The sequence below is a fragment of the Passer montanus genome, unplaced genomic scaffold, assembly GCF_014805655.1.
Source record: "Passer montanus isolate IOZ18808 unplaced genomic scaffold, ASM1480565v1 scaffold57, whole genome shotgun sequence".
Classification (NCBI taxonomy): Eukaryota; Metazoa; Chordata; class Aves; order Passeriformes; family Passeridae; genus Passer; species Passer montanus.
The window spans coordinates 698,160-723,089 of record NW_024370705.1 but is presented as its reverse complement, the minus strand read 5'-3'; the positions used below and the strand labels follow the sequence as shown (position 1 = coordinate 723,089).

General features: G+C 53.1%; 1 protein-coding gene across 1 annotated transcript in view; it reads right to left on the bottom strand.

Moving 5' to 3' along the window:
• Positions 1 to 1,307: 1,307 nt before the first annotated feature.
• RTN4R (reticulon 4 receptor) overlaps positions 1,308 to 24,930 on the bottom strand; it is a 77,055-nt gene continuing 53,432 nt past the window's right edge. Inside the window, exon 2 of the mRNA XM_039726148.1 lies at positions 1,308 to 3,358. Within this exon, the coding sequence (XP_039582082.1) occupies positions 1,932 to 3,358 (1,427 nt within the window). The 3' untranslated portion in view covers positions 1,308 to 1,931. The remainder of the gene's footprint in view (positions 3,359 to 24,930) is intronic.

The following is a 24,930-nucleotide window of genomic DNA, read 5'->3' as shown; positions in this document are numbered from 1 at the left end:
CCTCTGCAGAGGCTGGATCGTGGAGCTGGGCTGGCAGGAATGGGATCTGCTAGGATCCCAGGGCTGTCCTGCACAGCAGCTCCTGCCCAGCTGGCAGAGACAGGCCTGTCCCCATCGTGGTGACACGAGGGACACTCCCAGGGGTCTGTGCCACACCTTTTTGGCAGCCCCAGGGATGGATTTGGAGACAGATCACAACTGCAGCACTTTGGGCACTCTCTGTCACTCACCCAGGTGGGAACTGGCTGTGGCAGAGGAGGGAAGAGCCAGCACAGACCCTGCCCCATAGCATCCCTGGGTGGGACATCGGCCAGCCAAGGATCCTCCTGCTCCTCCCCATGGTCTCTGCTCCCTCCTCCTGAGCCATCAGGCCTAGGACAAGGCTGCAAGGAAGCCATGGCCCTGCTGATGGCCTTCACTCCTGGCTGGCAGTGCCTCACTCCTTCTGGGAAGCTCAGCATCAGTCCCAGGGGATGGTGCAACCTGGAGCCTCCCAGTCTGACTTCCACACATAATCCTGGAGTTCCCTTGGCACGGTGCCACTGCCCTTCTCTGACCCCCATCCCCTGGCAGCTGTGTGTGACAGGCTGCTCCTGCCTTCAGAGACCTCCAAACCCCAGCAGGAGAGAGTGGCACAGGAGAATCTCTGTGCTTTGATGAGGAAAAATAGCCTCCTGATAAGCTCTGTGCCCAACCCTTCCTAGCCTGGCCCAGGGGGTGGCTGCAGTGCCAGGGGGCACAGCCAGCTCCACTTCATGGCCCATGGGGTGGCATCCCCTGCACGTGGGCAGCAATGGTTTCTTTTCTCAGCATCCCCAGGTCACCCTGGAGATGAAGCCAGTGGCACAGTGACTCCAGGAATGGGCACCTGAGCTGCCAGGCCCTGTGTTTCTGGGGAGAACCCATTTCATAAATCCCAGTGCTGCTCCACTAGGGACCTACCAGAGAGCTGAGCCCATCTGTGCACAGCAGGAGAAAAATGGCCCTGCCCAAAGCTTGGGATTGTTTCTGACGTTCCTCTACCCCAGCTCCGAGGGACTGGGCCTGCATTTCCTGCACTTCTGATCGTTCTGGAACCCGAATGATGCTGGGAGGGGGTGGGACAGTTTGCAGGGAAACAGGAGCTTGAGCAGGGCATGTTTCACACAAGCAAACCCTTTGCTGGCACCAGTTATATGTTACATAACCATCCAAAAATGCCTTATTTATCACCGTGGTGTTAAACACTCAGATCACACTCCACATCCTTTTAAATCTTCAGCTTTTCAGCTGCTCCGAGTCCTTCACCCCTCGCAGATGACAACCACTTAGGAAAAAGAAATCTTTATTTTATAGTTTTTTTTGTATACTTGTACACAAGTAAAATAAAATGCATATCTATATATACTGCAATCTTGTGAAGGGGCAGGCAGCATTCTTTAACAAATGCTGCCCGTAAACGTGGTGTGAAGGATGGAATGGAGACGGAAAAACTGCAAGAGTCATCAACATAGGATTAAAACAGCATCAAATCCATTACCTCTGCAAATGGGAACCTGCAACATTGTTCAGTGAGATGGTGAGTTACAAACAGATTTTAGACATTCTTTTCAGAGCATTTCTTACACTTCTTTTTTTTTTTTTCCTGTAAATAAACCATATTTCTTTACCATCTGCTGTAGCAAAAGCTGCTTTGTGGGCAAGTGCAGTTCCGAAGACCAAAGGTATAATTCACAGGTTTCAGGACAAATAAATTATGTACATCTCAGTATTTGTCTTTTTTGTTTTGTTTTTGTTTGTTTGTTTGTTTGTTTTAATAAAGGCATCCAGTTAAGTTTTGTGTAACAAAGCTTTCTCAGGGTGGATGGGAGTCTTGCTTTTGTTTGCAACATTTATGGAGGTCAGCAAAAGTCGAGTATTAAAGTGTCATCAACCCAGGAAAAGAGTTAATTTTAGCAGAATAACAGTAAGCTCCACACCAAGGGGGGGATCAAAAGGCTTAGGCTGAGCTGTAACGTGGAGCTGTTCCCCTGCTGGGTGAGGCGGCACTGGGCCTTTGATCTGTTCTTTTTAGAGCAGCCCTGCCTCTTTTTGGTTGGGACTGTGGAAGGTTCAATGGGCTCTAGAAATTCGGGTCTCAACTTGGTCAAAGGAGGGTCTACAATGCTGGGGAAGGTCCCAAAGGGGGAATCGTTTATCTGCTTGTTGCTGCCGTTTTTGGAAGGGTCCGTCTCCATGTACTTGGGCCTGGACATGTTCTCCTTCTCCTTGAGGTGGTTGTTGGATGAGCGGCTGCTGTGGGAGGAGGGCCCTGCCTTGCCCTTGGCCTCGTAAATAAAGGACTTGTCCATCTCTGGCTGGCAGCACTTGGAGGAGCCGTCGCGGGAGCCCAGCGGGGGCAGCCCCGTCGGCAGCTTCCCCGACCTGGTTTTGGTGCTGAAGACGCTGGTGCGGATCTGGTTGAAGGAGTCCACGCAGCTGTCCAGCTCCGAGCTCTGCAGCCGCTTGAGGTCCCGCCCTGCCAGGCGAGGGGGCAGGTGGCACTCCAGCTCCGAGGAGGAGCCCTTGAACTGCTTAAACCAATTCCAGAGCGAGCGGGCCTGGCAGTCGCAGATCCACTGGTTGCCGTTGAGGCGCAGGTACTGCAGGGACACCAGGGGGGCCATGGTGTCCCCCGTGAGCACGGTCAGGTTGTTGTTGAACAGGTACAAGGTCATCACCTTGCCCAGGTCGTGGAAGGCACGCCGGTGCACCACGCTCACCCTGTTCTGGTGCAGCAGCAGCCGGTCCAGGTTGATCAGCCCGCGGAAGACGTTCTCTGACAAGCTCTTGATCTTGTTCCCGTGCAAAAACAGGTATGTGAGGTTTGCCAGGTCGATGAAGGTGTCGTCCAGCAGGATCTGGAGGTTGTTATCCTGGAGGTAGAGGTACTGCAAGGAGAACAACCCTCGGAAAAGCCCTGTGGAGAGCTCCAGGAGCCCGCAGCGATCCAGGTGGAGGGTGTGGAGGTGCACAAGCCCCCGGAAGGTGACAGGGTTGATGGATTTCAGGTTCGTGTTGTCGCTGAGGTCCAGCTCCTCCAGCTTGGTGAGCCCGTAGAAGGCCCCGGGCTCGATGAGGCTGATGTTGTTGGAGTGGATCCACAGGATGGTCATGTTGCGGCAGGAGGTGAAGCTGGTGGCCCTCACCAGGGTTATCCTGTTGTTGTGCAGGAAGATGCGCTGGCTCTGGATGGGGATCTCCGTGGGGATGGCTGTCAGCCCCTGCTGCTGGCAGCTGATGGTGATCTTGGGTTCACTGTAGCATACACACGCCCCAGGGCAGGACTCCACTTCTGATGGGATGTTCAAGCAAAGCACCAAAATCAGCAGTTTGCTTCCTGAGGAAGGACAGAAATAGGGTGGGAATTAGGCAGGGTCATGAGAGCGCTTTTCTCTGCAGAGGAGCCTGAAATTCCCCCTCCGAGTGTGGCACCACCAACCACAAACAGATGCCACGGCAGCCAGCGATTAAAATGTAGGATTAAAAATGGAATTCTGCCACTCAGCTCAAGAGCTGAAATCAATGTACACTTGTAGAGATGGAGTCCCAGTGCCTCCTCTGCCCTGCACCTTCAAGAGGTGAGAGAGAGGGATCAGTGCTTTGGATTTGCACATCCAACACCAGCCCCATTCCCAAGATTTTACCTGTGAGCAAAGGGACCAAATTCTGGCGCATTTCCCTCTGCCATGGGCACACCTGGCAGAGCTCAGCCACTGGCAAAGCACCTGGGATGTACCAGGAAACCCTAAATCCCATCCCAGCAGTGCCACCAGCTCCTGACTTTGCAGGGTCACGGAACAGCTCTTCCAAACAAGCAGGTGTCCCCACACTGCTCTCAAAACATGGCTGTGACTTTCCACAAATAATTTTGCACTGATTTGATCTCCTGGGAGAAATAACTGTGAGACATTCCCAGAATAACTTTCAGGTCAGACCTGCCTGGAGAAGTCTCAGGGCCAAAAGGATCCTTTCCTTCTCCTGCTCAAAATTTTAAGCCACGTATTCCTGCTTCCTCTCTCCCCATATATTTTTTCCTTTGAACCTGTGCAGCCACCGAGGAAGAGGAGGAAACAGCAGGATTTTCCATTGTGCTGTTGTAGGAGAAAGTCACATGCAAGGCTTCATTCAGGGATCCCCCCAAGTGCGCAAGGCAGGAACAGATTCCATGTGTCCCAAGCATGCTGGCAGCCCCATGGGGCTGGAAAACCCCAGAGAGGAACAATTTTTTTCCTGGTGATGCCCACCCACTTCCCCAGGAGCTGGGCTGCACTGGAATCCCAAGGAAGCATTTTGGCTTACCAAATTCCCCAGCTGGGGAGCTGGGAATGAGCCTGGAGGGAGCGAGGGGATGGACAGAGCAGGACCTTCTCCAAAGGGACCTCGAGGGTCCCTGAAGGTCCTGCTGAGGGACCTGAGGAGAGCCAGGCTGTTCCCTGCTACTAGTGGGAAGGGAGGCAGCGCCAGCAGTGCTTTCCCAGCAATTAGCAGCCAGTAATTAGTCTGATTCCTCCAAAGCGGAGATAAAATGAATGGACAGCAGCCAGAGCAGCGGGAGGCTCCATTTGGGAATGCCACATGTGAGCAGGGGCACTGTGACTCCTTCCCAGCGCCTGTGGCCCAAGGACACATCCTCCCCATCGCTGGGAATCTCCAGCCCGGGGACAAGAGCAGCTTTGCCTCTCTTGTGGGAGGGGTTTGCCGCTGTTGTGGGAGGGTTTTTCCTTTGAAAAACTCAAAACATTGTTCCGGAATGCTGATGCCTCATTACAAAGTAAGGTGGAAAAGCAGAGTGCACAAAGCCAGACAGGAAAGCACAGTGGAGCAGAGTGGGATGAACTGGGGAGACTGGAGCCAAATCCAGCCTTGCAAATTCTGGGGGGGAATCTGAAGTCAGGGGCTGGGGGGTGCTGACATGGCCAGTGAAACCACGTCAAACACCAACAATAACAGATTTAATCACACAGAAACCTCACCAAATCTTTACTGAAGGAATAACAACTGGAAAAGCCGAGGTGGGAAAGTCTCCTTCCTGCAAGAACAGGCCGGGATCCCAGCTTTGGGTGTCAGTCTGGTCAGAATGCTTCACCATGTGTGGTAAATAAATCTGATATGATCCAATAGTCCAATACAGGCAGGAGACTCCCATATATCATATTCCACAAGGGATAAAAACCCCAGCTCAGCATGCAGAGATAATTGGAGCCTGATGCTATCAGCTGCTGAGCAACCCTGCAAGGCAGAGTTTGAGTGCAGTGTTGTGACACATTTTGGCTGCCTTGTCATGTTTTGACGTGTCACGTCCCATTGCATGAAGCACAGTCAAACGAGACAGCTGAGACTCCTCGCTGCAGCCATGGCACACCAAGAGCAGCCTCCTGGGAAATTAAAACAGTGCTGGCGACTCTCTGGCCATCCCTCTGCAGCTGATAATGAGACCCTGTGGGCAGAGAAATGGGACTTTCTGGAGCCTCCCTTGTCAGCTCTGTGATTCAGGTGATGGGGCCGGGGGTGACCCAGAGCACAAGGAGTCACCTCCTCATGCAACAGCTCCCACTCCAGCTAAACAGCTCAGACTGGGACACTGGGGCACCATCCAGCTGTCCTCAGGCTTCTCCTCCCTGCCATGGCCTGGGGACAATCCAGCCACAGCCCGGGTGCATCCCACAGGCTTTAGGAATAAATGGCAAACAGCTGAAGGAATGCAAAAACCCATTCCCAAGTGAGAGGAGTCACAGCGACACCATCCCTGTCCCAACTCCTGCTAAGGACACGGTAAATCCATGTAAATCCATGTGCACATGGGGAGAGAGCTGCTGGCAGAGGTGAGCCATGAGCATCACCCTGCCCTGTGCCACCCATCCCGACAGCTGAGAGGGCACAGGTGACCCACAGGATCTCTCTTCCCCTGGGAAGCTCCCGGGCCAGGCAGCAGGGTCCTGCCCAGGGTCCTGCCCAGCTCCTGGTCCTGCCCAGCTCCAGGGCTGGAGCACAGTGGCTCCAGGAGGGAAGGGGCACATCCTGCTCCCAGGCTGTCCCGCCCTGAGGCTGCCAGCAGCTCTGAGTCAGTGGCACTGAGAGCGCTGCCAGCCAGCAGCACTGGGAAATTAATTACAGCAGGGCCAGGCTGTGCGCTTTAATTAGGGACCTGGTGTTCATGAGCTGCTCGGATTAGCTCCTTCCAGCGAGACAGCTCCTGTCAATCACCCCCCAAAGCCTTTTTCCAGTGGCTTTCCCACCGTGCAGCCCAGGCGAGTCCTGGCTGATCCACGGCACAGCCCAGCCGCTGTCAGTCCCCAGCCAGGGCAGGGCCAGGGGGAAGGGCAGGAGTGGATGAAGCCCTGGGAAGCCAAGGTGACCCTTTTGTCCCCACCAGGCTGGGTGTGCCATGACAGAGACCCCAGGGAACCTGCCACAGCTTCCCCTGCTCCTCCAAAACCCTTCTCCAGTGACTGGTGTCCAACCAGCAGCTGTGCCTGGTCTCTGTGTGTCCCAGTGGACACCAAGTGCCATCAGCCACCCAGGCCTTGCACAGGGATATTTTAATTTGTTTTCCTGGAGCACTGGGTTCAGCTCTGGCTGTGAGCTCCTTACTTTTCCAGGAAAAACACCCCCTGCCCTGAGGTCAGAAGGACAGGAGACATTCAGGTCCGGGTTGGATGGGGCTTGGGGCAACCTGGGGTAGTGGAAGGTATTAGGGTGTGGAACAAGATAAGCTTAAAGGTCCTTCCCAACCCAAAGCACTCCAGGATTCTGTGATTCAGGGCTGTCAGGGAGGAGGGAGGTCAGAAGATTCCCTGTCTGCTCATTCCCAGAACATGCCACACTCAGCTCCCAGTGGGGAACAGCATCCTCCCTTCGCCTTCCAGATAAATCCATCCTGACTGCTGTATCTGCAGTGAGATCCCACCACCAGAGGATGTGGATCCTCCACCTTCACCTCCAGCTGGACTCTTCCACCCCAGCACCCATCTCAGTGCCCATCCCTGAGGAAAGGGCTCCTGGAATGACACCCATCCCCTCCTCTCTTAGCTGAGAAACCATCCCTCCCTCTTTCAGAACATGATTAAAACTTAACTCGAGAGTTCCTGTCAAAAGCAAAACATGAAAGAAATTCCAGAACCTGGAACCTTTAGTCCCTCCAAGACTTTGGCTTTGAGTTTAGCATTTGTTCCTCCAGAGCTTTCTTGAAAGCCAGAAAGCTCCTTCAGTGAAGCTGCAGCGCTTCCCCTTTGCCATTCCCGAGTGTTCTGACTCATGGAACTGGAAGCAATTAAAGTGGGTCCATTATCTGCCTTTCCGCCGCTCCCCCCGGGCCACCGCCTTGTCAAACGTGGCAATTAGAAAGAAAAGGCTCCGGGGGCCTCCAACAGATGCTTTGCAAACTTTTTTTCAGGAGGCCAGAGCGAGCTGCAATGTGATGCCCTTTGCAGAGCCCGGCCTCTCCCCGCTGCTCTGCTCTGCGATTGATCTGGAGATATTCTAATGTGGCTTTCCTGCAGTGCAGGGTCAATAATCATCAGAATTCTCTGCTGCTCGGACATAAAGGGGACATTTTACAATACAAAGCCTTTTGCTGATGCACACAGCGTTTCGCCTTTGTTTATAGTAGGGACACACTGGAGCTGCCGAATTCCCCACTCGGAGTGGGCATCGTTTGAAATTCCGTGGGCATCGTTTGAAATTCCGCCCTTGGCTGCTCCTGGTGCCTCCTGCCTTGTCCTGTGGCCAGAGGTGGGGCTGTGCCTGTGCCACAGGGAAGAGGGCAGCGCTTTGATGCATTTCAAGTGGAGGTGGATCGAGAGGTCAGTGAGGAAGGACAGTCGGCTCGGAGTAGTCTGGAATTTCCCTCCCTTCTGCTGCGGAGAGAAGGATGGAGCGTGAAGGTGCAGCTGGAGCGGCTCCAGCTGGGAGCAGAGGATGAGGGTGAAGCTTTGCCACCATGAAACACCTGGGACAGGCACCAGAGTCACAGCTGCGGGGCAGAGCAGGTCCTGCCACCCTCAGGCAGCTGCAGCACAACATTTTGGGGCTGAAGCAGGTCCTGGGACACCTCTGTATCTCCATGGCGATTTTGGGGTGTCAGACACCCTTCTCAGGTGGGACAATCAGCGAGGTCACTGGGGTGGGTGAGCTCTGGGGATCTGAATCACTCCCCAGGCTCTGCTGGGGATGCTCCAGATCCAGGGGCTGGAGCTCGAGCCCCAGCTCACACCAGAACACCGGTGATGAATCCTAGCAGCCTGAAAACAGGGAGCTAATTCCCTTTTGGGCACCCTTGGGAGCTTGAGGCAGCAGGAGTGCTGTGGGCAGGTTTGGTGCAGCTCCGTGTGAGACCTGTGCCAGCCCTGCCTGGCGCTGCTGGGATGGGAGCAGCAGCAGGGGCAGCAATTTAGGCACCTGAACCCCACCCCTGGCTTGTCCCTGACCCCACATCCTCTGGGACTGCAGACCTATTCACAGACCCATTAACCTTGGGATTGAGGTGCTTTTTCTTGTCCTTGGCAGCACAGCCCCTCCGGAACACCCTGAACAGGGTTTGAGCAGGAAAATTCCCAGCTGTGGCCAGGGCTGAAAGGTCATTTCCGTAATGCATCCGGCAGGGAGGCAGGCAGTGCATGTGCCATCTCCTCACTTCGGGTGTTCACCTTCCCCTCTTAAACCACACTCCCTTAATGTGGTTTGCAGAGTTAATATTGCAGGGATATTTTGAAGGGAAGAAGGCAAAAATGAGTTATATCTTGTGCAATTCTTCCACTCCATCCTCCCAAAGCTCCAGGGGGGTTTGAACGCTGGTTCTTCAGCATCGCTCGGGGCTGATCCACAGCTCATCCCAGGAGCTCAGGGCTCCCTTCCCTGGGACAGCTCCATCCTTCCCTGGGATGTGCCAAAGCAGCTCCCACTTGTGGGGCTCCCCATCCCTGCCAGTGGCTCTCCCTCACTCCCAAAATTTTGGCAGCAGCCTGGGTTTAGCCTAAGAACGTTTGGTCAGGGTTATGCTTTTGGTGCTTTGCCAGCATTTCCCTGGACAGCAGCAGGGAGAGGGAGGAGGAGGGTAGAGTGAAAAGTTTGTATTTCAGCCCATTTGAATGAGAACACAACAAGGAGCACAAAAATTAAAGTTTCTTCTGTAGCCAGAGGGTTTCCACCCTGCTGAATTCCCAAGGCTTGCTGCAAGGTACGGAGGTGTGAGAGCTGCTCAGAGAAAAGGTCACAGAGCCCTTCTGAGGGAAATATCAAGGGAGTCATCAGGTCCCTGGTTAACAATAACAATTATTAATTATTACAGCCCAGGAGTGCCCTAGGAGGCCAGGGGGTGGGAAAAGTCCTGATTCCAATAAAAGAAGGTGAGAAGAGCTGCAGGGAGCCAGGCCAGGGACATTTGGGCTGGGCTGAGGTGGGATCCAGGAGCACACAGGGATGGGAATGCAGCTCTAAATTGTGGGAGCAATTTCCCTGGCACCTTCTCCAAGCCCTGGGCAAACAGTGGCCTGAGGCAGAGCTTCTCTGGCTCCCTACCAGACAGAAAACCTTCTTTCCCCCTTGGGGATTCTTCCAAGCCCCAGCTCCCTGTAGGAAAGCTGCTCCAGACGTTTTTGCTGTGCTCCACAGTGCAATACTTGGCTTGCAGGGGCAGCTTGGACCATGGCAGAGGTGCAGATGGAATTGGGCAGAGATTGAGAGGGAATTTTGCAGAAGTTCAGATGGAAAGATGCAGAGGATCAGATGGAGTTTTGTAGAGGTTCAGAGGGACCATGGCAGAGGCTTAGATGGAATTTTCCAGGTGTTCAATTGCAGAGGTTCAGGTGGAATTTTGCAGATATTTAGATAGACTTTGCAGAGCTTTGGATGGACAATTGGAGAGATTTAGATGGAATTTTGCACAGATTTAGATGGACAGCTGCAGAGGTTTAAACAAACTTATGCAGGGGTTCAGATGGACTTTTGCAGAAGTTCCACAGTTTCTCTGGAAATTCCATTTTAGCACCTCCCCTCATTCACAGGGAACAATAAACAAAGACTTGGCCAACCCCACCCAGGTTAAAGATGGTATTTTAAATTATTTTCATGAAATCAGGAATAATCTTTAAGGTTCTTAAGCACTGAAAACCTGACCTAGTTATTCCTGTTTCCTATGGATAGGCACTGGGAAATCCAATGGATAGACCAGCCCATTTTGCAGTCAGTGCTCCTGCCACTGCTCTGCCCCTCTCCTGCTGGGGCTCTGCCAGGTCCGTCAGCACAAGCAGAATTTTCAGCTGTTCTCATGTAGCACAAAAGAAATCTGCATGGTTGCCACCTGACCTCTTTCCATTGTGGCACATCTGGAAGGGGAAGCTCCTGACCTTTAAAGGGAGAAAATTATGAGCTTAAAGTAAACCATGAAGAATTCCTGTGGAAAAGGCCTCTTAGGTGGCTTTATTCCAGTCCTGGGCTTGACACAGGTCAGCCCTGCTCCTTTCTGTGCAGACACTGCAGCTCTCAGATGCTGCTGGCCCATCCAAACTCCCAGTGTTCCCATTTCCTTCCTCAGAACTGGCCTCCCCACTGCATGCAGGAGCGTGGCCCTCTTCAGGAAGTGATCATGTCTGGAGCTGGAATAGCCATGGATGTGTCCAGCTCTCCTGAACACACGATGCAAAGCCTTGTCCTGGTGCCTTCTCCCCCCGTGGGACACCACAGAGCCCCTGCAGCACAGCAGCAGGCTCTGGGAGCACATGGGATTTATGGGGATTTCGCTCAGAGCAGGTGAGTTTGACGTTTGCCTATATCAAATTTTACAGCAACAGTGGGAGGAGAGGGCAAAATCTCCTGGAGGTGTACAGAGCAGGGGCTGGCTGTGCCAAAGGCAGAGACCCAATGCTGTGGGAGCTGGGTGAGAGGCAGAAAAAGCCCAGTGCCCAAAGGGAAGGTGAAAGCACAGGGTCTGGAACATGCATTGGAAAACTTGAGGCACTCCTGAGAAAAATGGGCACAAAAAGGGGAAAGGAATGGGCAGGAATGCTGCAGGACAGGGGGACACCCCTGAAGGGCTGCAGGCACCTGCTGAGCTCTCCAATTCCCCCTGGATTCATCTTGGAGAGCAGCTCTGAGTAGCTGCTGTGATCCTGATCCACCTCCCAGGGCTGCACTGGGCACCTGCCAGGCTGGGCCCAGCCACACTGAGCACAGGGAGCTGAGGAGGAGGAGGAGGAGGAGGGAGGGGTCATTCCTCACAGCCTGGGGGTTGGAATGAGTTCATCTTTAAGGTGTCTTCCCACCCAAACCATCCCAGGGTTACATGAAATGTCACAGCTGCACTTTCTGCCAGTGACAGCCACCAATGGCCATGGCATTGTCACAGCTGTCACAGGATTGTGGGATGGTTTGGGTAGGAAGGGACCTTAAATCCCATCTCATTCCCACCCCTGCCATGGCAGGGACACCTGCCACTGTCCCAGGCTGCTCCAAGCCCTGCCCAACCTGGCCTTGGGCACTGCCAGGGATCCAGGGCAGCCACAGCTGCTCTGGGCACCCTGTGCCAGGGCCTGCCCACCCTCACAGGGAAGGATTTTTTCCCCAAATCTGTGCCTGTCACACTGCCTTTTGCCAAGAGTCCCATGACCAAAACCGACACCCAGCCCAGTAAAGCCAAACCCAGCAGATCCCTAAGAACGAGACCAGAAAAGCTGTTCCTGGTTCCAACATGCTGCTGAGGGCACCCTAAGTCACCCCAGTCCTCATTGCCATCCTATCCAGATGGGATGCATCCAGCACACTGCACGAGCAGGATCATGTGTGATCCTGCCACCATTCCATCCCCACGCTGGAAAGAATGAAGTGACAAAATATTCACTGTGAATCACAAGCAGCTCCTCCACAAGTTGGGATTATCTGTGCCATATCTGTAAAAAATCAGGGACAAACAGGTGTCCAAAGGAAGGAAATGCAGGTTCCTGAGATGATTTAGGTCTCCCATGGGGCACAAAGTACCTCAGGAATGCTTCAAAACCTTCTCAGGAAGAAGGAGAGTTTCCTGCAGCTCCAAACCTGGCGTTGGTGGCTGCTCTGTGTGTGAGTGACTCAGGGAGAGGAGAGGTGAAGCTCCAGATGGAATTTACACCTGCTCTCCCCCAGCCATCTGGGCTGCACCCCCTGCCAGCTGCAAATCCCACCCCCACAGCTTCTGGAAGAGCCCCCTTGCCCAAGGCAGCATTTTCCTTGGTTTTCCTCTGAAATAACATTATCTCAGTTTTTGCTCGCAGCCCCAGCATCTGCATCATGTGGAGCGCAGGGATGAACTTCAGGAAAGAGCCTGGAAGGGAAAGTTGTTCCAAACATCCCCATGGCCTCAGTTTGGGGATGCATCCCCTCGTGTGTGGGGATGCAGAGTGAGCAAACAGCCCCAGGCAGCTCAGGCAGGACAGGGAGGGGGAGAACATTCCAACTGCAGCCTCGGACACATCCAGCTCCCAGAGAACAGCAGGATGACCACAGCAGAGAGCAGGCACAGAGGACTGGAGATCAGATTTCTCTGCCCTGCTCACAACTTGTTGCTCCCCTTGCAGAGCCTGGAGGACCAGAGCTCTCCAGATGTCCCCAGGTTTGTCACCTGGAGCAGGGGAGGAGCAGAGCTGTGATCTGTGAGGTCTCCACCTCAACGTGGCCTTCAGCAGACTCAGGCCATCGTTCATTCCCCCCTGGGACACCCGGCCCCTCCAGCCTGGCCATGCTCCCCCTCTCCCTCCTTTTCCCTTTCCCCCAGCATCTCTGCCAGCTCCTGGCACACATCCCCGGCTCGTCCTTTCATTCCCAGATCAAGCTGGGACTGGTTTTGGTAAGTGTGTGTGTCTCAGGTGAGTGCAGCTCACTCAGCCACGCTCCCCAGGTGAGGAGCACGACACCCTGAGCTCTATAAATAAACACATTCCTCTGAAAGGTGCAGCTCTGCACAGCCGAGCTGAACAAGGACACAACAGGCTGCTAATTACACATCTCTGTTTTGCTGGGAATCAGGATGTGAGCGATGGGGAAAGGAGCCCAGCAGGGTTTGAGCCCCCGGTGCTGGGCTGAGCTGCCCTCACCTCACACCCACCCTGAGATCCCACAGAATTCCACCAGGAATTCACATGAGAATTCCATGCCCAAAGTCCTCAGTTCAAGGTCTCATTGCAGGCACAGAAATGAGAGCCCCCTCGTGCTTTTCACTCCAGGTGGATAAAGTTCCTGTTCCACCTGCAGCCTCCCCTGTTCCCTGTGTCCATCCACTTCCCCACTACAGGGCAGTAAATGTCCATAATCACCTGCTCTCCAATGGGGCCTCAAATCAGTTTTAGGCCCTGCAGCTCCCAGCTGCTGGAGAGCCCCCATTCCCTGCTCCCAGGCCGAGCACCTGCTGGATTTAGATTCCTTGTTCCCTGCTGCCACTCTCCCAGGCAGCTGCACTTGCTCTGCCTTAGAGCCCTGCCTTCAGCTTTATTTAGCAGGGCAGAATCCCAGCCAGCTGCCAACTGCACGGGCAGTAATGTATAGATATTTTCTGGATCATTCATAAAAATAGGGAAATACAGCAGGGTGGAAGCTGAATCGTGCAAAGCTCCCGTGCAAGCAGCTTGTTCTGCACTGATCCTCCACCAACAATCGCATTTTGAGGGCTTTAAGCTGCCTGTTTCTTAATCCATTTAATAACTGTCCATTGATTCCACAGACAGGATATTCTCTACCATGGAAATCGAGTGCCTGACATAAATCTGAATTTATTATGATAATCCAGATCCATGAGCAGAGGCTGGGGGAGTTTGTGCACATTTCATCCACCAGGACATTATTCCAAGCCTGGGGCTTGCTGGCATCGAGGTGATGCCATCAATAAACAATTGTGACAGCAATACCTTTAAAAACAACATCAGAAAAAAAAAAAGACAACTGGGTTTAGAAAAAAATAGTGGGAAATACAGCAATGGAAATTATTGGTGTTTCATGAAACTGTGGAATCAATAAGGTTGGTAAAGCTCTCTAAGATTTCCAAGTCCAAGTGTCAGCCCAGTGCTGTTGAACCACGTCTCCAAGTGCCACAGGGACATGTTTCTGGAGCACTCCCACAGATGGTGACTCCCTGGACAGCCTGGTCCAGTGCTTTTCCAGGTATTTTTGCCTGGATTTCTGTGCCTTTGATCCTTAGCTCTGTTAACATCTTCCCTTTCTCCACAGCACAGCTCCTGAGCTGAGCAGCCTCTCCTCACCTCCAGGGCTTTCACACTTGCTCCTTCCAACCTTCCCTGGCCTTCCCTGCCTCTGGGAATCCTCTTGTTTTCAGGTTTATAAGGCATTAGAGCCAGGATCTTGTCAGCAAGTTCTGGCCATGCTCCCTCACACAGTCCTTGGAAAGGGCTGGAGCATCCATCCAAGTGGGATTATTGTCCATGACCCATCCTGGTGGATGGGCTCCCATCCCAGCTGGGCATCCCTCTCCACAGTTGCTGGAACATTCAGGATCATGGCAGAGGAAAGAAAAGATTTCCTTGAATAAGAACAGTATTTTCTCCTTCCCATGGGAGATGGTTGTCCCCAGGACTGGGTGTTGCTGTCACCCCTCCAGCCCTGGTGGCAGGGCCACCTGTCCTTCCCCTTCCACCCAGGCACGCAGGGTCAGCCTGTCCAGAGCTCAGCCCCTGGGGCTCACTCCTCAGCTGAAGGAACCAAACCATGAACTGGATTGAAGACAATCACCATGCCATAGCCAGGCCCTGCAAGTGTCCAGGGGGACAGAATTCCCACCCTGCAGGTCCCTCCCTCCCTCCAGCAGAGCCCTTCCAGAGCAGCAGGGCTCGCTTCCCATAAGTGCCTGTTAATATTTCATGGGACTAAGTGAATTTCTTTCCATTTCATTTGCTATCTTTGTTTAATTCACCTCCTGCAGCACCAAAGGGAGACCAAAGACCAACTGCTGATGTGGGGGAAATATGAATAATCTTGTCAAAGGAATGAACTCAAGTGAAAAAAAGGAAGAAATTGGTCAAATTATGAATAGAAATTACAGCAGAATCACAGAAATGCCACTGGAAAGCTCAAATCTGCAGGAGCAATAACAGCAGGCACCCAAATGGCACCTCATGGGTAATATATTCATTTCCAAGCAGAATATCCCATCTCTTCCAGCCTGGAAAAGCCTCATCCCAGCATATTCACAAGGTTTTTTGGGGGGATTTCTCATATAATGTAAGGCAAGGAAAAAGAAGGGTAAATCTTGCAGACTTGAAGACAGAAAACCACACATCTCCTCATGTTCTCCTGCTCTTTTTTTTCCTGGCAAAGTGAAAGCCAACTCTCCTTTCCCTGGGGAAATAATTTGTGCAGCTTCTGACAGGAGCAAGGACAAGGAGCACAAACCCTGCTGGTTCCAGCAGGAGCTCTCCAGACATCACTTTCCAAAATGTTCCAGGTGCCAGCCTTGGTTCCCAGACCTGCTCAGGATTGCCACCTCTCAGCCCCAAAACTCCACAAAAAGTGTCCAGCAAATCCCCTCCCAGCCTCATGGGGGGCATCATGGGACCTGTCACAGGAAAAGCAGGAATGCTTTGGAGTGAAGCTGGGAATTCCAAATTGTCACTACTTCTGATGCCTCCATCTCTGCCTTCCCTTCCTTGAGGACTTTTCCAGAGCAAACTCAGCCAATCTCCCTCAGTTCCAGAGCCCAAATCCTAAATCACTACTTGTGGAAATGTTTCCTCCCAGGATGTGATGCTGCTGGTTCTGCCTCATCACCTGTGGCCTCTTCCTTCCTACTTTCCCCCTTAGCTGTTATTTGGGGTGACAGCCCCCTCACACAGCCTTTTTTCTGGGAAAACAGCCCAAACCCTCTTCCCCTGTGCACAGCCTGCTCAGACCCACACAGGGCTCTGCAGGAAGGTGACAGCAAATCAGGGTGACAAAGGAACCAGGGACAAATCCTGCTCTGTTTTGTGCATGTCCTGGCCTGATCCCACAGAGTGGGGACTAAGGAAGGGGATCCTGTCAGTGGGAGGTGTCCCTGCCATGGCAGGGGTGGCAGGGGATGGCATTTAAAGGGTCCCTTCCCACCCAGACTGTTCTGTTGTTCCGTGAGTGAAGCAGCAGCAGTGACCTGTCCTTGGGACAAGGGGGCCTCTGGCAGTGGCCAATGTCCCCAGAAGCTGCCAGTACCTGAACTGCAGCTGCACCTCTCCTACTCATCCCAGCTCCCTGGGAAGTTTAGGTGTGAAATTTAGATGAAATTCCAGGCACTTTTTTGGCACAAGAATTCTCTTGCCACCCAGCAGTGTGAGGGTGCACATTTCCCTCCCCCGGTGCCGGTGGAGCACGCAGGGTCTGCTTGGCTAGCTGGGCATGGCGAGGCTTCCAGAGTGCCCAGGGCTGTGCCACCATTCCTTAACCATTCCTTAACCATTCCTTAACCATTCCTAAGGCACCCAGGAGAACAAGGGAGGGAGATCTATTTGTTTTATCCTTCCAAACCTGGCCTGAGGGAGAGCCCTGTGCCCTCACCCCCCAGACACCACGCTGCAGCACCAGCAGCTCCTTCCTGAGCTGCTGGACTGGTCTGTTGTTCTTGCATTAAGGGTGGATGAATGAAGTGATAGAAATTCTTAGGTTTTTTAGAAGGTAAAATGTTGAGTTTGTTAGATATTACACATTTTTTTATAGATAGTTCTGAAAAAGCTAGACTTGATTGGTTCTTAATTAATACTTCTTATGCTTTTGGTTAATTAGGAATAACATTTTTTTTTTGTATACATCTTATAAGTAAACAACACGTTTAAAGCACTAGTTTAAAGATTAAGGATTGTTTTAAATTTTTCTCTGAACTTTCTCAAAAGTTCCCATAGTAATGCCTGGAAAGTTCATCTGACTGTTTCTCTGGCCAGACTGTCAGCATCCACCCTGGTCCACAGCACTCCATGGAGGAACCCCTGCCTCTGCCTGGGACATCCAGTTCAGTGTTCACTGGCTGAGGATGGAGAGGAGGACACGTGCTGCGACAGGCCACCGGGACCACCATCACACCCAGCTCATTAGAACTCTCGTTAATGATCTAATGAGAAGGGCGGGAAATAGCAGGTTAATTAAATCTGTCCCTCCTGACCTGGGGAAGGTTTCAGCTTTAGTAGGGACAGATAAATGACAGGGAGGGCTGTGGCAAGAGCTGGCAGATTGTCCTAGGCTGCAAAACTGCTCCTTGTGGGGAAAATGAGCCTCCTTGCAGCTCATCAGGAAGGAAAAAGGCTGCAGATAAAGGAGTTGTGTGTGAGGAGCTGCCAGGAGCTGAGAGGTGATGCCTGATAATGAGAGAGGGAAGAGCTGGGGGACTCAGGAGGGAATTTTTGCTCTGAGCTTGTATTGCCAAATGTTACTCTTTGCCTGGGGCTGCTGGAGCCGATCAGAAAGAATCCGATTGTTATTGATCCCTGTTCCAGCAGCTCTTAGGGGCTGATGTTCTTCCTCAACCCAAACACCAAGAAACTCAGAGAAAGGGGGAGAGAAAGAGCTTTATCCACAGGTGAACTTGGAGCAGCACAGGCGGAAACGTCTTAATTGTGTGTCCGAAGAGCTGGAGGATCCTGGAAATACGGGATGGAGCAGCGTGGAACAGTGAATTAGCTGAGCTGGAGGAGGAGGAGGAGCTCCAGGACTTCCAGGGCTGAGGAGAGGGAGAGGGAGAGGAGAGATGTTGTGTGACCTCTCCAGTTCAAATTTACTTCCTAAGTGAGCTGTGCCATGACAGAGAACTCCGGTGTGGGATGGCATCACATGGACACAGCAAAGGCACACCAGGACAACCCTTGGCAGCTTGCAAAGAGCTGGGAAACCAAAAAACCCCAGGAATTTGTGGGCAAAATAGTCCCAGCTTGAAGTCTGTGTCACAATGGCACTCAGCAACTGGCAGTGTCCAAGGCCAGGTTGGACACTGGGGCTTGGAGCAGCCTGGGACAGTGGAAGGTGTCCCTGCCATGGCAGGGGTGCAATTCCATGATTTTAAAGGTCCCTTCCCACCCAGACCATTCTGGAATTCTGTGATTTGGCTGTAAAATCATCCCTCAGACCAGCACAGCACCACAGGTCAGCCTGTTATTGGTTATTTGGCCTCCTTTTTGTCATCCCTATCCAAGGGAAAGGAAGGAAAGGACGTTTGGTGCTCCACAAAAAGAAATATTTCAGGAAAAAAAGCTTGGAGAAAAGGGAACAACAAAATGTCACCTTTCCAAGGCAGAAATGTGGGCAGAGAGTGTCTGTCCCAAGTTCTGCTCTCTCCAGAGTCAGAACTTCCCTGGAATCCTCCAACTTAAACCAGCTGCAGTCCAAGTGCTCTCTGAAACCACAGCAGTGAAAGACTAAATGACTTAAACCTTTTCTAAAGGCAGGGACTTCAAACAAGAGGGAGAAGATATTCAAGGCAAATGTGGAAGTCTGACTACTTAAAACAGCTCCTGAAGAGCAGAGAGGAGGCAATAAAGCAAGCTTTGAGAAAAAAAAAAAGAGGTGTTAAGGCTTGAGAGCAGCATTAATGCACAAAATCAAAGCAATTTCTCTAAGCTGTCAAAATAATCCCTGGATGTTGGGAGGAGCAGCCCCACAATTGGAGAAGGAAGGGATCCCTCCTGCCTGGGAGTGGGAATTCAGCCATTCCTGACAATCACAATAGGAGCAAAGCCCATGGCTGAGTGGCATTTACAGGAGACTGAGAAGAAAATCTAAATGAGAAAGAGAGAATTGAAAAGCCCCGGCAAGCAGGGACACAAAAGGTTTCTGTTGAGATGCTTGTAAGCCTTGGTGCATCTGAGACGTGCAAAAATTAATAAATCAGTGGTGTAGGGCTCTGATTAAAAAAATAAACCCGTATATAAATAAGAGGTTGTCAGCTCCTGAGCACTTGTTTGAATCCACGTTGTGTCACCACTGATCAGCTCTCACCCAGCACGAGCAACTCAGCACCACAGTGAAATTAAAGACAAAAGGCAAGAAATCTGCATTTCTGAATTATGAGCTTTTTATAAACCCCCAATGTGAGAGGAGAAACCTGCTAGGGTAAGAGGGACTGACCAAAGGGCTTCAGCCAAGTTTGGGATGGGGTTCCCTGGGGCCGTGGCAGAGCTGTGAGCACACCCTGCTGTGCCCTGAGCTCTGGAGGGTGCTCAGGGAGGTGACACCAGGGACCTCCCTGGCCTCCCTCCAGCCTGACCCACCCTGGACCCCGTAACTGTGATTTTGAAGATTCTGAGAATGTGTGGCACTTTAAAGAAGGTCCGAATGGCTCTGATGGAGCAGAGGGTCCCACCAGCTTTCCGGAGAGTGGGATACCAGCTGGAAGGGCACAGCCCCACCTCTGCCTCTTCTGCATTTTCCTGCCCACCTGAGGTGTGGAGCTGGAGCCCAGGATGAGTTTTCCGTCCCTCACCCTGTCCCTGGAACTGTCTGGAATGACAGTGGGGCAGGGAAGGGGCCACAGCTCTGCCTGAGATCATTACAACATTTGCATGAAGGCCCAACCTTTAAAGGAATGGTCGGAGCTGACCTTCAGCTGCAGTCCCTGCCCCGATGTCCCCCGGAGGAAGCACAAACAATGTGACATTTCAGAGCATGGCCTCTGCGGCCACTCTGACATTACAGGGAGAGAAAACAACTTCAGACTGCAAGGGAAGCGTGCATCAGCTGCAGACACCTCGGCTGGAGGGAGCACCCAGGGCTGCGGCCCCAGGCTGGGGAACGTGGATATTGACAGGCTGGTCAGAGAGAAAGCCAGATAAACTTTCCCAGGAATTGTTCTGGGGAATTTTGAGAAAGCTCAGAGAAAGACTGAAAACAATCTTGCAGCTGGTGCTTTGAACAGTTGTTTCTCATAAGACTCACCGTTTACCAAAGGCTGTCTTCTTAATTAGCCAGTGGTGACAGGGTGTTGATTAAATGACCAATCAGGTCCACCTGTATTGGAAAGGTGTATAAAAAGGAATGGCTTTCTAATAAACCCAGATTAGCCTTCTGCGAGACCTCGAGTCTGTGTGTCACCTTCAGTCCCATTCCTGCCTCAGTGGTGGCAGGGAGGGGCTGAGCTGGGCCCAGCTGCCAAGCACAGCACAAACAATCCCAGATGCTGATGGGCTCTGTCCCCAAGCAAAAATGAAGATGTAAATGGAGAAAGTCTTGCTTATGAAGAGATCTAAACATTTCAGACACTGTTAACAGCAGCACAGGACAGATCCTAGGAAAATGGGAAGGTGAATTAAAGGGGTGGAAAGCAAAGCCCCTGCGTGTAAATCATGATTCTTTAACAACCAAGCCCCTCTTGGACAATCAGCTGCAGCTCTGTCCCAGCACCACAGGATAAAGCTCTGCACACACACTCTCACAACTGCTGGATGAGAGCAGCCATCCTTCAGGTGCTCTCCAAGGCACATAAATCCTGGGAGCAGAGCTGTCAGATCCCATGGGCAGGTTAAAAATCACCAGTTTCTTGCAAAAGACAGCCCCTGCACTGATCTACAGTGATAATGTTGGTGCAGGAGCATTACAGCATGGGGAGGGGCTCCTGCACAGCCCTGGTGTCCTGTGAAACTCTGTGTCTACCTGCACTTCCCAGGCAAATCCCCAAGCTTAAAGCTGTGCCTGTGCATCCCTGAGCATCTCGGGGCTTGGTGGGAGGCTGCAGAGAAAGGGGGGGCACTGAGCATGGAACTCTCCAGCTCACAGCCACATCCAAGTGCATTTGAGAGCAGCGAATGGGCTGAGTCAGGAACCTCGTCAAGGAGGACTGGAAATTGAAACAGTTCTGCCATGACAAATACAACCAGAGCTTGCAGAAAATGAGGTGGGAGACGAACCTGAGAGCAGGACAGAGAGCAGAAGGAGAAGCTTTATTCCAGGCCCTGCTCTAAGGACTTTTCCTGTATCTGACATGACACAGCTGGGAATTAAAACCCAGAAATGCTCCACTGAGAAGGGCAGGGGAAAAGGCTTCCTTCCCCTCCAGCAAGCTCCTGCTGTCCTCTGCTTGCTCCCTCGGGATCTCTGCACTGCTGGATGCATCTGGGAAGGGAAGGAAGGGCTGCAGAGCACCATTCTCCCTTCCCCACTGTCCATCACTTGGGGTGGCTGCTGGCAGCAGCCTGGACCACAGATCTCTAGCCTCTGCCTTGGCTCCCCCACTTCTGAGCCTGATGGCCAAGCACAGGGAGGTGTCACCATCAAGCTGTCACCAATTATTTGAAGTTCATTCTTTTCTGAGCCCTGGCCCCCCTGGAGCACTGCCTCCAGCCCTGGGTCCAAGAGGAGGAGGATTCAGAGCTGCTGGAGCCAGGCCAGAGGAAGCCATGGAGATGCTCCAAGGATGGAGCCCCTCTGCTCTGGAGCCGGGCTGGGAGAGCTGGGAGTGCTCACCTGGAGAGGAGAAGGCTCCAGGGACACCTCAGAGCCTAGGAACTGGGGTGGTTAGGTGACCATGACCAGGTTTGGGCAGCCAAGAGGGCACATTCGGTGTGGACAAAAGAATAAATACTTCAGTGAAAAGTGCCAGCCCTGGAGAGAGTGAGGTCACCGAGGGTTTCTCATCCTCAGACATTGTTTTCCTGACAGCTGCCACTCAGCTCTGCTCTCCCACTGCTCCTGCAGCCTCTCCCTGTGCTGAACTCCAGCTCCTGCTCCCCTTTCTGCACCCCAAAACCACCCCAGCCTTCAGAACCCCACAGCTGGCTGCAGGTACGATATCCTGGGGGACAGACACCATTTATCACCACTCCCCTGACATCACGGACAACAGGGAACTCTGAAATGCTTTTAAAGCAGGAGAATTCAGAGAAGGAACTCCAAACACCCTGTGGTTTCCTTGGCAGAGGCTGACCCACAGGATGATTTCCCCCAGGGAGATGACAGAGCTGTCACTCACTGCCAGCACGGGCAGGAAAATGATGGGATCAGGCTGCTGGGGAGTGTCCGTGTTCCTGTTAAACACAGGCTGCTCCATCCCTGCTCCTCAGGCTCAGGAGGAAAGGCAGGGAGGGCGCAGGAGCCCCCCCAGCTCAGCTCCAAGGCAGGGGATGTGAGGTGCTCCCATGCTGCAGCTCTTGCCACATTTCAGGGTTTGCCACTGATCTCAGGGTACTGAGCACATTTTCTGAGGTGCCAGCTTCTGGATTCAGGGGCTCTTCACAACATTATGATGCTATTTTATTTTTCTGACAAAGAAGATGAAACATGAACTCTACCTGAACCTCAGAGAGAAGGAGGGGTATGGAATACCACAAACTGTGTTCTCTGGGAATCTCCTTCCCTGTTCATGAGGTTTGCAGCTGTTTGCAAACAGGGTGGATGAGGAAAGGCTCAGGGACAGGCTCCCAATCACACCAGCCCCACAGAGAGCAACACCCCTTCCTCAGGAACAGGGCACCATTTTCCATGATTTTCTGATTTTGTGTGGGCTCCAAGCAGGGCAGTGTGGAAAGAGGAGGAGAAGGGCTCAAAACCAGAGCCTGAGCACTGAAGAGGATGGTATGAATGGACAGGGCATGATGTGGAAGGACAGGGGATGGTGTGGAAGGACAGGGGATGGTGTGGAAGGACAGGGGATGGTATGAACGGACAGAGGATGGTGTGGAAGGACAGAGGGTGGTTTGAAAGAACAGAGGATGGTTTGAAAAGCCAGCAGGGAGGGAGGGCAATGCCGACAATCCTCCAGCACAGACTGAGCTCCAAGCCCGGCCCGCGGGCTCTGATTTACAGGGCTGTGCCTTCTGGAGTGCAGATGACCAATAAGTGCTCGTCGCTTTTAAGAAAGCCCTTGTGCCTCGCAATAACTCAGCGCTGATTGCCCGCATTTCCTTAAAAGAGCTCATTTGGGGTTGATTTAAGCACTCCTGGGGAGGGCAGGCGGTGGGGGGAGGTGATTTACAGAGCTGGAGTAGCCGCAGAGGCAGCTCAGGCGTTCCTGCCTGAAATGCGGGACTGGCTGGAGAACGGGAGAGCCGGGGACTCCCGAACGGCTCCTGGAGCTGATCCATGGAAGGATGAATTCTTCTCCCCCTTTTCAAGGGCCGGCTGTGGTTGAAGCACGGATTTGCTGTGCCCACAGATGCCAAAGTTCGGGGGGGTGTTTCTAGCTGCATTTCTCCACTGGGATTTGGGGGAGGGCATCACTCTGGGCTCCAGACTTTGGGACACTGCTGCTCAGGAGGAAACACCACACCCTGGACTCCACTGAAGGCAAAGGTGACCTGCAGGGACTTTCAAACGATCTAATAAATGTCGCTGGACAAGGAGACTGGATGTACACATCCCCATGGGGCTGATCCCTCTTTTTTTTCAGTGACACCTGTTATAGATACATATTATAATATTGGGTTTTTGCAAATATTAAAATGGATTTTATATGTGTAGTGTTAAAGTAACTTTGATGTCTCTCTGGGGTTTGTTGTGGCCCACCCTGGACCTTGTCTCTGGTTGCTCACTGCTGAGGGCTGAGCTGTCAGAGCAGGGCCTGGTTTCCATAGCAAACGTGTGCAGAGGGAGAGGCTCAGCTCAGCAGAGCCGAGAAGAAAAGCCTTTATTCCCCACAAGCACGAAGGGCACGGAGAGCTCCGATGCCACGTGTGGCTCAGATTCCATGAGCTCCCTCTCAGCAGGGAGAGCCTGGCAGCCAGAGCCTGCTGGCAGCTCTTGCCTCCTGCTCAATCCAGGGCTTGAAGCCTTTGTGGTTCTGAGCCGGGGTTTGCTCCCAATTTAGGGATTTGCTGTTCTCCCAAAGGACCTGAGGCTGTGCCCAGGGGAGGACGGGCTGCTCCTGCCCCACCAAGCACAGAGGAAACCTGCCCAGGTGCACGTCCTGGCAGGAGCGGGAGGACCAAGGGAAGACGGAGATGGCCAAAAGCACGGAGTCCTGTGGAAGGCAGGACTGCCAGGCACCTGGGATGAAGGCCCTGGAAAACCCCCAGGGAGGGGCTGGGCGTTGCCAGGGCCACAAAAGGTGAGAGCCCCCGGATCAGGGGTGGGGGAACATTCCCCTCATGGCTCTGCTCTGTCCCACCCCGCTCCCAGGGACCCTGGGTCTGCACCCAGGCTGTTCCCCCTCCCACAGCAGCTGGGAAAGCAGCACAGGGCCCACACTGTGCTCCCCCAGCACTGCAAGGTCGCTGCCACCCACCAGCACCTCTGCTGCTGGTGCCAAGCTGCCTGCACAGGGACACAGCCGGGGTTGGGCTCTGGCTGCGTGGAAACCAGGAGAGCACATTCCCCACACCCAGCTGATGGCATCTCCTGCAGCTCAGCAGTGCTTCTATGTGAGTCCAAAGGGCTATCCCATCTCATCTCATCCCATCTCATCTCTCTGCACTGCCATCAGCACCACAAACTGCTTCCACAGTCACAGCCCTGCTCCCAGCAGCTCCATTTTCCACAAGGAGCAGCTGCAGCAGGCTGGGAGGAGACACTTGTTCAGCTGACAGACGAGAGGGAGGGGGATCCAAGGCCACAAAGGGTCACGGAACCCTTCATGGGAATTATTTCTCTCTGCCCTGTGGCTGGGGATCCCCAGGTCACTTGGCACAGGCTGTGCCAGGCCGGCCCTGCGGTGTCCCCAGCAAGCCTTTGGGGACTGGGAAGGGCTGCAGGGTGCTGGGGACATCGGTGCCTGCACAGGGGCTGGTTCCACATTCCCAGGGGCACGCGGGAATCCATCCTACCCTCGACTGGTCCTTGGCAGACCCCCAGGAGCAGAGGGATCACCCAGCCCACCCTGCCCCGGGGCAGCTGTGACAGTCCTGCCCTGTCCCCAGGTCCTGCTGTGTCTGTGTCCTCCTGAGGGGTTCCTGAGCAGAGCAGGCAGAGCAGCCTCCACCCCTCCTCCAGATGCAGAGATCTGCATTTGCAGTGGACATTAAATCCACAGCAATGATAAAAAAGAAAAACTGTGCT